At 44.8% G+C, this 12,590-nt stretch overlaps 1 protein-coding gene across 7 annotated transcripts in view; it reads right to left on the bottom strand.

Moving 5' to 3' along the window:
- LOC126529920 (fasciclin-2-like) overlaps nucleotides 1-12,590 on the bottom strand; it is a 170,674-nt gene that overhangs the window by 64,025 nt on the left and 94,059 nt on the right. For all 7 annotated transcript variants that reach the window (XR_008612295.2, XM_050177375.3, XM_055070118.2 and 4 more), the window contains exons 5-7: nucleotides 9,646-9,764; nucleotides 1,939-2,001; nucleotides 1,065-1,161 (exon numbers count right to left, since the gene is read on the bottom strand). Coding sequence is in view for 6 of the 7 variants with exons in the window: in XM_050177375.3 (XP_050033332.1) it covers nucleotides 1,065-1,161; nucleotides 1,939-2,001; nucleotides 9,646-9,764 (279 nt within the window). In the remaining variant the exon portion in view is untranslated. The remainder of the gene's footprint in view (nucleotides 1-1,064; nucleotides 1,162-1,938; nucleotides 2,002-9,645; nucleotides 9,765-12,590) is intronic.

Genomic DNA, 12,590 nt, shown 5'->3' with positions numbered 1-12,590 from the left:
ACAGCAATACAGATTCATTGCAATCATGCATACAATGTACAGAAACACGGTGTCCAGTCAAGTAGCATGAAAAAAAAAAAAGCCATGTGACCTTCTCAATGGCTCACACCCCTGCAAGGCTGAGGCTACAAGTGCTCAGCAAAGTGAAGCAAACAGTGCATACATTCACTGAAATCACCCACACAATACATAGGAAAGCATAAGTTTCAATTCCCTCCTGAGAGGATGCAACGTAAAGTCAAAGAGAAACGTTGCTGGCATGAGTATGACCTTGCTAAACGAGTGCGTGAAGCCGCAGCTAAGTGCTGAAAATGAGCTGAAGAAAGCGAACTGTGAAAGCAGCAATGCGACGATGCAAGAGGGAGCATTACCAAGTGTGCCAGCAGGCTTTCACCTTCGCGTGCTACAGGAGTGTAACAAGCTGCCAAACGTTCTTTTGGCATCTTGCCAGATAATTCAATTTTGAATTAATGAGTTAATGGAAGCCAACTGTAGCTGTTCTGAAAATCTGGTAAAAAGTGCATATACATTACAGTTAAGATCATCCTGAACTGCTTGGTGCATGCATTTGGGAAACGAAACTATTAACAAGAACACTAAAGTACTTCAATTTAGCCATTGTATTGTGTGCCCTAAAGCGAATAATTAAAAATTCATCGAGTCATTTTGATTAGCTTCGCTGACATTGCGGTTCCTCATACAGGCCATTTCTGCCTCTTCAGAAATGCACCTAGGAGGGTGGAACAATGCTATTTGTTACAGACAATTCTTCAAGTCTGAAATAAATGAAAATGATCAAAAGAAAAAAAGAAACGAGCATTATGTTGTCATCAAAGTGCAGAAGTGCAGGACAGTTGGTGCAGCACTGTCATAGACGACACAGCAGCACCAAATGACAGGACCAAGGACAACAAAATCAATTATTCTGACCGCCAAGAACCTAAATGTACCAGTAAACTGAGCATGCGACTTCACATTTCTGCAGCACGACACCACAGCCCCCGAACCGTAGAAGCAATCACCTCCCCAAGGCACTTCTCCTGCAGTATGTGCGGCCTACTTACCGATGATGGCAACAGCTATCTCGCGGGAGTCTGTGCCAGCCGGGTTCAAAGCTTGGCAGCGGTAGGTCCCTTCGTCCTCCCTCCTCACACTTGTCACCTGCAATGCAAGTCCCCCGGTCACTCCACAGCTGCATACCTTTCGGCACACTGTGCGCAAGAGCTGTACACATGGGAAATGCGACAGCACAGAAGAAAAAGTACTGATGCTGCATATAGTGAAATTCCGATACAACAAATGTGGGTATATGACATGTACCCACAATTGGTGCCCCCCAATTGTAGCGGGGTGCTCGGGAATAATTTTGACCACTTCGGATTCTTTAATGTCCACCGTACACGAGCGTTTTTTGCGTGCTGCCCCCAACGAAATGAAACCGCCGCAGATGTGAGCCAACCCGTGGCCTCATTCTTGGCAGCACAATGTCAGCCACTAAGCCACCGTCGAAGGTTAATGGCCATAAGTCCTTCATTACATTAAAATACCGATACAGTGAAAATTCACAAAAATGGCATTACAACTAAATTGAAATTAAAGGACCTAGCATTGCAAGCAGGATATGTACAGACAACAAACACAAGAATAAAGAAATTTTTGAAATATCCGAGAGCTGTGTTCAAGGAAAACAAACCGAAATTTTTACGAACGACAGATAAAACTGTCTTTACCCCATTTCAATACAGCTTGTAACAAACTGAATAAAAATATTAGGTATTCTAGGACTCAGTATTGCTCTCCTACTTAAGTCAGTGGCTTAATTAGATGTGCTGTATACCTGATGCAACATTCTATATGTCAGAGCTTATTGCTAGTTGCAGAGATTCAAATTATACACACACACGAAAAAGAGAGAGGACGGGAGATTGAAATTGATACCTGCAGAAGGCCAGCCTTTGGATCCACTTGAAATCCATTCACTGTACTCAGGTTGCGGTTGGCCTGAAACAATAATTGCAGGAGAAGGTCTGTTTGTACAGTACACATGACCAAGACGTCACACATCTATATAGAAACTGAAGCAAACAGTGCTATCTGTTTAAATGCTACAATATGTGGAATGCATTAATGATCAAAACCACTGCAACATCGGGCAACCAATCAGGAAATGCACAAAACACTGAGCAAGATGGGAAACTGCAGCAGTATACTAACATAAGTGATAAACAGATGCCAGAAGATCAGACATTTCATAACCAAAGAAAGCCAATATACAAACAATCTTCATGCAGATCTTCCAACCTCAATTACCTTCTTTTCACTGTGCAAAATAATGACAAAAAGTGGGCAAGCTATAAGCCAACTTGACTGGGAGCTTTTAAAAAACTTCTAGTAATTGTCTGGATTTTTCTTTAACCTTGCACCCAACTGCATTCAACTAAATTATAGCACCACTGGCACGTGTAAGTTTTCTATCATGCAGAAACTCTAAACCACTGGACGTACTCTTGAACGATCAGTTTCAGCAATGTCACTTTCAGTTCGCACTTATTGGCTGGTTGAGCAAAACCGGATGAGCTGACTGGCTGGTTGAGCAGTAAGTCATGCAAAGGGGATAGCATCGCTGAAAGCGATTGTCTGCAAATACAGCCACCTTTTTGTATCACTATGAAGACAAAAGGCAACATTATCTGCAAGATGTGAGCATGTGCAACTTGCCTTGCCTTGCAATCATGGTTTTTAATTTAGCCATGCTGTGATCACGTTTACTTTCAGAGCTATGAAATGCTCTTGCTGCCAGGAACATTCGAGATTTACAATGAGAACACTGTCACAAACAGGAAGATAATGAAGAGAACTGGAAATAACTCTCTTACTTGGTGACATAGTAAGCGAATGCAAACATGCACACCAAAAAAACAAAAATGGACTGGAAACAAATGCTACTCTCAACTGTTTTATTCCATAACGTCGTCATGAAAACAGTTGAAAGTAGCACTTGTCCCGTTTGTCTTGCTCTTCTTGTGCGCTGTGTGTTTGAACTTACCATATCAAGTATGTGCCAACTAGGCCCTAAGAAAGTCCATTTTAATTTTACTTTATGTTAACTTCATCTGTTCCCTTTCCTTTCTTTGTGCCACTTTTCTTGTTAGAAATCATACACATAGTCCAATATGAAGTCCTATTAGAAATCCTTTAACGGGACTCAGGTTAATGACTGAGTGCTAAATGTGCAAAACATTAACACCCAACACTGCAATAAACCAGTTGGTAGTCTGCACTCCATCTTTCTGCATGCCTCTTCTTGTGTGGTGTCCTATTTCCCTAATATTGCGCATTTAGCAATCGGTCATTAGAATGAACCAACCAGCACCTCAAGACATTCTAATCGACTCAGGTTAATCTGATTCGATCCCAGCCAGTGCCCATACATTTTTATAAACCCAAACTTTCATTACAGTAAAAGCTCATTAATTCCCAACTCGTTAATTCAAAATTTTGGATAATTCGAAGTAGCCATCGCGGTCCGTCAAACAATGTATTGAAAACAATATGTAACTCATTCCACGAATTCACACCGAAATCTGCACCGCTACCGATAATTCCAACTCCGCGCCATCATGGATGGGGAGAATGCTAGTGTGTGAGAGCACGTTGGCGACAACTGTCGCTGCGCAGCTTTGCTCTTTCCATCTGCAGCCGTCTGAGCAGGTCGATTTTCTCACTCTCTCAAGAACTTCAAGATAAAAATGCAGGCGCGGCACAGCGTGTTTTTTATTTGTTTACTTATTGCGACAGCAATTATACAGACACTCCAAGCACATTTCTGCCATCGGCATGGGCGTCGGCGTCACCGTGAGGTTCCGTATAAAGTCCAAGGGCGATAATAATGTCGCCGCGTGCCCTACGCCATATGTGCGAATGAAAGCGTGCGAGGGGAGCCGACGAACGCAGCTCGATTTCGCCCACGCGAAAGGGATGAATGCGAACAGGAAGTGCACCATCTTCACTCGCGTGCAAAGCACCCAACGTTGCCTGGCACCGAGGAAGCCGGGGGGAGGGGGGGGGGGGGGGGCTGGTTCCCTCTGGCTGCAACTGCGCATGTGGCAGCTGTGCGTGGTCGTATCTTGAGAGCGATCTGCGTCGGGGTCACTCCAGTTACGCCAGTGCCTCGTAGTTTTGTGCATGCTGCGTGTTCTCGGCGCTCACTTTGCGTTGACGCGATTGACAGCATGACTGTCAATTCGGTCGCTGCTATTGGCACGTTTCCTTATGCCAGCGTTTTGACAGCGAGTATCCGTAGTCATCGGCTGTGATGTGTTCGTGTTTGCTGTGAGTGCTGACACCATACTTACTATTTTATTTATCCTGCGATTTTTTACAAGTGGATGCAGCCGATAACAGTTACTATCCTTAATTAATACGGCTGGCCTTCTAATTTGCTATCGCAATTGATGCTTCGCCTTTCAGCCGGAACTGCGTTTTTTTCTTTACTTTTTTTCGTGTTACATCTTGGAGGCTATGCTCTTTATCTACGAGGTCTTCTGCGGAGAAGCGGCACCAGGTAATGGCAATAACACGGCAGCCATGGCGTTTATCGGCGCTCACAGTACCAAAAAGCACAACCTTCGAGAGTCGTGGCTATTACTCAAAGCATCGCTGGATGGATGGATGTTATGAGCGTCCCCTTTGGAATGGGGCGATGGGTTGTGCCACCAAGCTCTTGTCTAATGTCCTAACTAGGATAAAAAATGAAAAAAGAAGAAAAAGAGAAAAAGCACTATGAATTTTCCGACCTTCTATTGTGAACTTTGTTTTGTATGTCTCCGTTTTTTGTCGTTTCCCTACTTTTCTTCCACCAATCTTCCAATTGCCTCTTACTAATCTCTATTGCGGACATGTTTACTTTCCCCCTGTTCTCGCTGAACCCAAGGGCTTCAAGGAGGCCAGTGGTGCCTAAATCGACCGCTGTGTAGACGTCTTCGCATTCTAATAAAACATGCTCCATCGTTTCCCTAGCTTTACCGCAGCAAATACATGCTACTTCTTCCTTATATCTCACTTTACAGGTGCATGTTCTAAGGCATCCTGATCTTGCTTCGAAAAGTAATGAGCTTCCCTTTGCGTTATCATAGATTGTTTCTTTCCTGATTTCATTTTTTTCCTTTTAAGTAGTTACTCATGGCAAGTTTATTTTCCTTTGCCACCACCCATGAGATTATTGCGGCCTCTCTGACTTTCCGCTTGACATTCTTTGTTGCTGTGTTGCCCACCTTACAGGCCGCATACTTGCTGTTAAGCTTCCTAGTTCTTTTCCTCCACTGTGAATCAACGTTTTTCCTGTACAAATACCTGAACACTCTCCCAGCCCATTTACTTTCTTCCAGATTCCTCAGCCGTTCTTCATACTCAATTTTACTGCGAGCTTCCCTCACTTGAAAACTTGTTCAGCCCATGTCATCCTGCACAGCTTCATTTGTAGTCTTCCCGTGAGCGCCCAATGCGAAGCGACCCACTGGCCTTTGGTTCCCATGGAGTCCCGATTGTACCCCTTATCTAAAGCAAACAACCGCATTTCCAAAAGTAAGTCCTGGAACCATTACACCTTAATCCACATACCTCGGAGGACCTCGTATTTATTGTATCCCCATAGTGCTCCGTGCTTCACTATGGCTGCGTTTCTCTTCCCCTTCACTGTTAGTGTTTTTTCCTGTGTTTCCATATATCTATTGCCTTCGTTTATCCACACACCAAGATATCTATATTCTTTTACCCGAGGTACTTCCTGGGCCTGTATTGCCACTGTCTGTTGGCTGTTTTCATTGAATACCATAAGAGCTGAGTTTCCAACACTAAATTTCAAACCTAAGTTGTTGCCTTCCTGCCCACAGATATCAGCCAGACGTTGCAAATCACTTTGCTTGTTAGCTAGCAACACAATGTCGTCCGCATAAAATAAACCTGGAAGCTGCTGCTCTACTACTGTACCCACTTGTTTGTATGAGAGATTAAACGCGATATTACTTCCTTCTGGCTCCCTCTCCATCCTCACCATGTACATCATAAACAGCAGCGGGGATAAAGGGCACCCCTGCCTCAGTCCCTTGTTCATATCAACTTTCTCCTCGCTCCTCATCCCTTCCCATTCAACGCAAACGGTATTTTCTATGTAAATCTTTCTCAAAAGCTGTAGACAATCGTCATCTAAACCTTCCCCTTCCAGAATATTCCACAAAATGTTGCGGTCTACGTTGTCATATGCTCCTGTAATGTCTAAAAAGACAACATGTAATGGTCTGCTTTCTAGTAGTGATATTTCAATACACTGAGTAAGAACAAAGAAGTTAAACGCCTACCTATTCAGAAGCCATTCTGAAGTTCTCCCGAAATGCCATTATTTGCTGCCCATGCTCGCAGCTTTAATTTGATTGCCTGCATTGCTAGCGTGTATATTATTAATGCAATGGTCAATGGTCTGTACGAGTGAATTCCAGCTCTCTCCCCCTTACCTTCATAAATTAAACTGATTCTGCTTTGTCGCCAACTGTCTAGTATTCTTTTATGTTTTAAAGTTTTTCCCACTGCTTTCACCAGAGCTTCCTTACTTTTTGGTCCTAGTTCATTAATCATCCTAACGGGAACCTCGCCTAGCCCTGTCACTTGTGCGCTTAGGAATTTTCTTCCAGTTGAAATTTGCCAGCACCAGGTGCTTTTCCATCTGGTTCTCTTTCATGCACCTTTTCTTCAAATACAAGCTTGTCATTGCCTAGGAAGGATTCGGCTGTTATTTTTCAGATGTAATTTAAAGCCGCTTCCCCTTCCAGTTTGTTTCCATCTTCGTCTAGGATACGTGTTTGGACGCCACCCATATGCGTATAGTGGAATTCACCAGCATGGAGCCGGTGCATCTAGGAGAGTACAACGAAGACCAACGTCGCAGTGGGTGGTGATACGTTTCGAGAGTGCATTTTAGAGCACAGCAGCTCTCGTTCCTGCAGCGCACGTTGGCGCACGTCGCGTACAGGCCAACCATGCTACGGTGCTTGCGCTGCGCCAGCAAAAACGCCGTACCCGCTAGATGGCGACTCGTGTGCCGTCGGCTATTCTCATCGGAGCATGCGCAGAACGATCCTCAACCTGTGCACCGCTTTGAACGGCTGCCTGCGACCGTCATCAAAGCGGCATGGGCACCTTTTTTCCCGCGCCATGCATTGTGGGTCGGCGCAGTCGGCGTGACTAACGCGCAGATGGAGCAAGAGCCATCTCGACGTCGGGCACGTCGGGCCGTGTCCGGTTACGTTGGTTGCGACAGTGCTTCGAACTATAGACGTTGTTCTCGCTAAGATGATGTAGCCTGTGCGCATGCTCGCTCACGCTACGTCGGACTATATAAGCACCTTAACGGAACAATATTTTTCTGACTTTCACTAGTACGAATTTTGCATAATTCGGACTCTCGTAGTATCCACACGGAATTCGAATTAGGGAGCTTTTACTGTATTTCTATCCTAAATTTGGCCTTCGTCGAACAATTGAAACTTGACGAGTCAGCACGCACGTGCCCGACCCCTCAAGGACCCCAACAGCGACCCCTTTAATGGCAGAATCTGTCTCGGCGGAGCTTAAGGAACAGTGAATGTGCTGAACACACGTCATCTTCCGTCAACAACACCTATTTTCTGCCTGCTCCCAGGAAGATTCTTAAGTGAGAACCATAGCTCACAATGTCCTATTACAATATTTACCCATTCCTTTTCTTTTTCGTGAAAGCTGCCTGCGCAGTGACAATCGGACACAATATCAAAAGTGCCTTCGCAGCATCAGAGTGCTTTACCGCATTGCGGCGAAACAGACTAAAAACCGTGCGACGGAGTCGACTTTAGAAAAGTGACTGCTGTTGTGGAACACATCAAACCCTTGCTCACTTTTCTTGCTAAAAAATCAGGTGCGTGTTAGATTTCTGCTTTGTTTAAGTGCAATGTCATTTCTACGTTAGTTTTCTGCTTTGGACACATAAAAAGTATGCGTGCGCTTAATTCAGGGGAGCGTTAGAATCTGGAAAATACTGCGAAATGAAATGAATCAGCAGCGTGTTTTGACTTTTTTTTCTCAGCATCTTGTTTAATTGGACCCACCAGATAATTAGGTCAACTTTATCGGTCCCATCACGGTCGAATTAACAGAAGTCAACTGTATGGCAGTTTTTATACGCTTCGCAACTAAGTACAGACACTTTGTGGCAACCTTTTTGCACACCACCGCGTCCATAAAACAGCATTCAAACAAAATGCGGCGACCACCTGCAGTGATCAATTCCTTGAAATTTTGACGACTTCAATGTCAAGCTTCACGGAGACGTAAGCAACACTAGCTTGTCTCACTTGCATAGTTACATAAATAATGAACCCAAATACCGTATTTACTCGCATAATGATCGCACACCTGAATTTTGTCGTCGAAATTCGATTTTTTTCCCTTTCCCGTGTAATGATCGCACCCTGAACTTGTCGCAGCAATATGTCGTGTGCCAAGTCTAGCTAATGATGATTTCGCTGACCATCTGTCGAATGCTATGCGAACGACTCTTATAGACATACCAAGTGGTCTGCATGCACCCAACATCCTTAAGCAGATGCCCCATTTCACTCCTTTCATCACTTTCTGCACTACCATGAAAAAAAAAAAAAGCTACAACCAAACTTGCCTCTGCTTTATTATTTGTAGGCTTCATAATGGTTTTGGTCAACAACAACAACATAAAGGGCGCCTTTCGATTCTTCTCGTCTGCACTCATGAGCAACGCAACAAATCGCGAGCGGCAACGATAGTGGCCACGTTTACACTGATATGTTAGAAGTGTGCCCTATTCATACGCCTTGTAACGCAGCTAAGATATTCACCCACCCTTAGTGGAAATGTGCCGTATTAGGATAGCAGTGAAGACAAATGTCGCAATTTCCGCAGCATACCCGCCATGTGTTTCTATGTCACTGGCAGCTAAGCGCGCCCATCTCTGTTTCTCTCCCCCCAAAGTGGACATAGCTACATTACTGTCGCAAACTTGCCGATATTAACAATATTATTCAGTACTGATACGGAAGAAACTGTTTCAATGCGCGTAATGTACTCACGAGAAGAAAAATAATCGCGTTCGGCGCGTTCGGCTTGCTCTGCCGGCCGCCATTTTTGTTTTGGTGTCCATCACTGACAACGGCAGCCGCCTGCTTGTCATCTCGCAGCAAATGTGGGATGAAAAAAGGAAAAGTTTCTTTTTGTGGGAAATTTAACCCGCCTAATGATCATACCCCTGAATTTGCATCAATTTTTTTTTAACAAAAAAGTGCGATCATTATGCGAGTAAATACAATATACGCAAATAGTATAAACACAATAAGCAAACCTCGTACAACTGCAGTTAGGGTCATTGTTGACGTTCGTGCAGCACAGGTGCGATAGATGTAGCATAACAAAATACGCCTGATTGATTTTCAGGAATAGTCAGAAGCCTCCACCTCTTTTCGGAAGTGTCAGTCTCCTTTATCCATGTATTACATGCAGCCCTGTCTGTACGTCCAAGACTCGTGCACGGTAAAAGAACACCACTCGGCCACATGGGCAGGTAAGAGAAAGGAAGTAAGAGCTTACCTGGTCAAACCAGTAGAAAAGAGGCGGTGGGTAGCCCTCGGCAGAACACTTCAGGCTGCCTGGAGACCCCTCAACAAGCTCACTAGAGTCGGGCACCGTCGGTGAAATTTTTGGTTGTGCTGAAAGTGAATCACCATCCCCATCAGCCCATCTCGTGTGCACTGTACACTGCAGGGAGGAGGCATCTCTCACAATTACTATTTACCACTGCCTTGCATCAACAAGTGTCCCACTCCTGCAAATTTTGAACTCTCATCGCACCACGCAATCCCCTGCTGTCCTCAACTGCATTTCGCTTCTCTCGACACCCATTTTACTACACTAGGCCACACCTGTTACCTGCTCCCTTTCCTCTTAATTTCAGCAAGATTGTCAACTCATACAGATTTCCTCTCTTATCCGTTCTACAGTCTTCCTTTGGATGTTACAGAAACTCCTATCCATCTACATCCCTCGTTGGGCAGCCCTTAGCATCTCAAATTTGTTACTCTCAAAATTCTTGCCCTATAGCTAGGAACATGCAAAACGAACCGATTATATACTTTTGTCTTTAACAATGTTATGCACGAGAAAAAAAACGCGAGAAAAAACGTACTAGTAGAAGAAGTACGATCCCAAGTGACTAAAAAATTTGACGGACTCAAGTTGACGTCTACGTAATGCGAGTCCTTGTGCACGAGACGCGCATCGAACGGGGGGGTTGGCGGCTTGAGGTACTTTTTGTTTTCCTGTTGCATATTGTTTTAGCACGGGGACCGAAACGAAGCGAAATGTGACAGTAGCATCGGGCTGCCTGCACAGCGGCGCATTCGCATTATCGCCCACTAAACGCGTGCAGCACGCTACCAGCGGCACTACGCCCCACACGCTGTAAAACAGATACCTGATGGTGCACATCGTACATGTACTACATTTGGCGGTGACAGCTATGAATGCAATGACCCGACCCGGGAGGAGAGTTGCTGCTACCAGAATAAGAGACTGAGTGTGTGCCGGCCTTTTCACGTGAGATGGGCGGGCGAGTGTTGCGCAGAAGCCGATGCAGCGGGCAGCTACTGCGAATTTGCTTGTTAACATGGCATCTTGCGGCCAGAAAATGTATAATGCAATTGCAGTTTGCCGATTGATCGAAAATTGGTGCCAAAAGGTCGTGTTTTCCAGGAACGTATGAACTGGCAAAAAGTAAGCGTAACTCAATTGGGTAATTTTTTTTTTCTCAACCGGTGGAAAATAACTGGGTATGCTTCAAGAATAAAATGTCTGCTCTAATTAACAAATATATCCCGTTGATCTCGATAACAAATGACAAATCTAATCCTAGGTTTAATAATGCCCTACGTAAGCTCAGGAATAAAAAGAAACGTCTGTACAATACCGATAAATGCATCAATAATGCTCCTTCTTTGGATAGGTACAGGCTTTGCTTAAAAATGCACTGTTCTGCCTTAGCTGCAGCTAAAAATAAATATTTCTCCACAGATTTACTTTCTCTCTTGCACTCGCATCCGAAAACGTTTTGGCGAGTTACATCACCTGACCGTGACTAAACGTATAGCCTTACATAGTGAGAAATACTCCCCTCTCTGACAATGAATGGCCCTCTGCTTCTAATACATTTTTCTTTCTCATCAATTTTCAGCCGCGAGGATCATACCAATATACCTGATGTTGCGGATTATGAATGGCAATTCATGGAAAGTATTGATATCTCGGTGGAGGGAATTGCATGTCTCATTAACAATCTCAAGTTATCTACTTCATCTGGTGTTGATAATATTAGTTCCAAGATATTAAAAAATACCATTTCTACATCCAGTAACATTCTGTACCATATATTCAAGCAGGCTTTGTCGTCGGGAGAGCTGCCAAATGACTGGAAAATGGCCAAAATCATACCAATATTTAAAACTGGGAATAAAAACTCCCCGCAAAATTCCGTCCAATTTCATTGACCTGCATTTGCAGCAGACGCTGCTTGAAAAAACTGAGCTCACACTTGCCCAAGCTGAAACGATTGCCATAGCGGCAGAGACAGCCGCACTGGAAGTAAGCGCCATGACTAGACCTGATAATGAGGCAGCGGTGTGCACTGTAGCGAGTAAATCGCGCCGATATCAGACCTTCACCAAAGATAAGCAAAGCCACACTGAGTGCGCACGCTGTGGAAGCTACGATCACGAAGCAAGCGACTGTCCGCACAATAAAGGAGCAGTGTTTTCGCTGTCGGAAGACTGGTCATTTCACAAGAAAATGCCGCTCCCAATCGGGGCTCCAGGCTGGTCGTAGGCACGATGGCGTCGCTAACGCAGTTCATTATGAGAGCGCTGTATCCGAAACGGAGGAAGGCGATATTTCATCAGTCTTCACATTGCAGGAATCACGGGAAAAGAAATCTTTGCTCCAGGCGTTCCGCAGAGTTATCCACTGGGGTGGCGTGCCCTTGAACATGATTATTGACATGGGATCACCGTTTGCTATCACTCCACAGGAGGTGTATCTAAAGCACCATCTGAGTTGGCCACGCTTATCGAAATGCAAACACACGCTCAGCATTTACTTGGGCAAGCTACCCATTGTCTGTGAACCGCACCTTGAAGCCCATTTTGCGAGGAAGACTGTACCTGCCACACTAATAGTTATAGGCTGCTCGGGTCCCAGCCTTTGCGGAAGGGACTTAATCCAAGCGTTCTCGCTTTTGCCGTCCGGGTTTCTCGCTACGGTTCAATCGACGTCAGCAGATCCCGACAGCCTCAGGACAGAGTTTTCTGCCCTTTTTGAGCCAGGACTTGGAAACATTCAGGAGCCGCCTGTGAAATTCCACATTCGAGAAGGCGCCCAACCGAGGTTCCACAAGGCGCAGTCAATCCCTTATGCTCTTCGTGAAAAAGTGGAAACTGAGCTGGACTGTTTAGCAGAGCAAGGCATATTATTGCCCATAGCACAGT

The sequence above is a fragment of the Dermacentor andersoni genome, chromosome 5 (genome assembly GCF_023375885.2).
Source record: "Dermacentor andersoni chromosome 5, qqDerAnde1_hic_scaffold, whole genome shotgun sequence".
Taxonomy (NCBI): Eukaryota; Metazoa; Arthropoda; class Arachnida; order Ixodida; family Ixodidae; genus Dermacentor; species Dermacentor andersoni.
The sequence above is the reverse complement of the archived record's forward strand: the minus strand, read 5'-3'. Positions and strand labels throughout refer to the sequence as shown.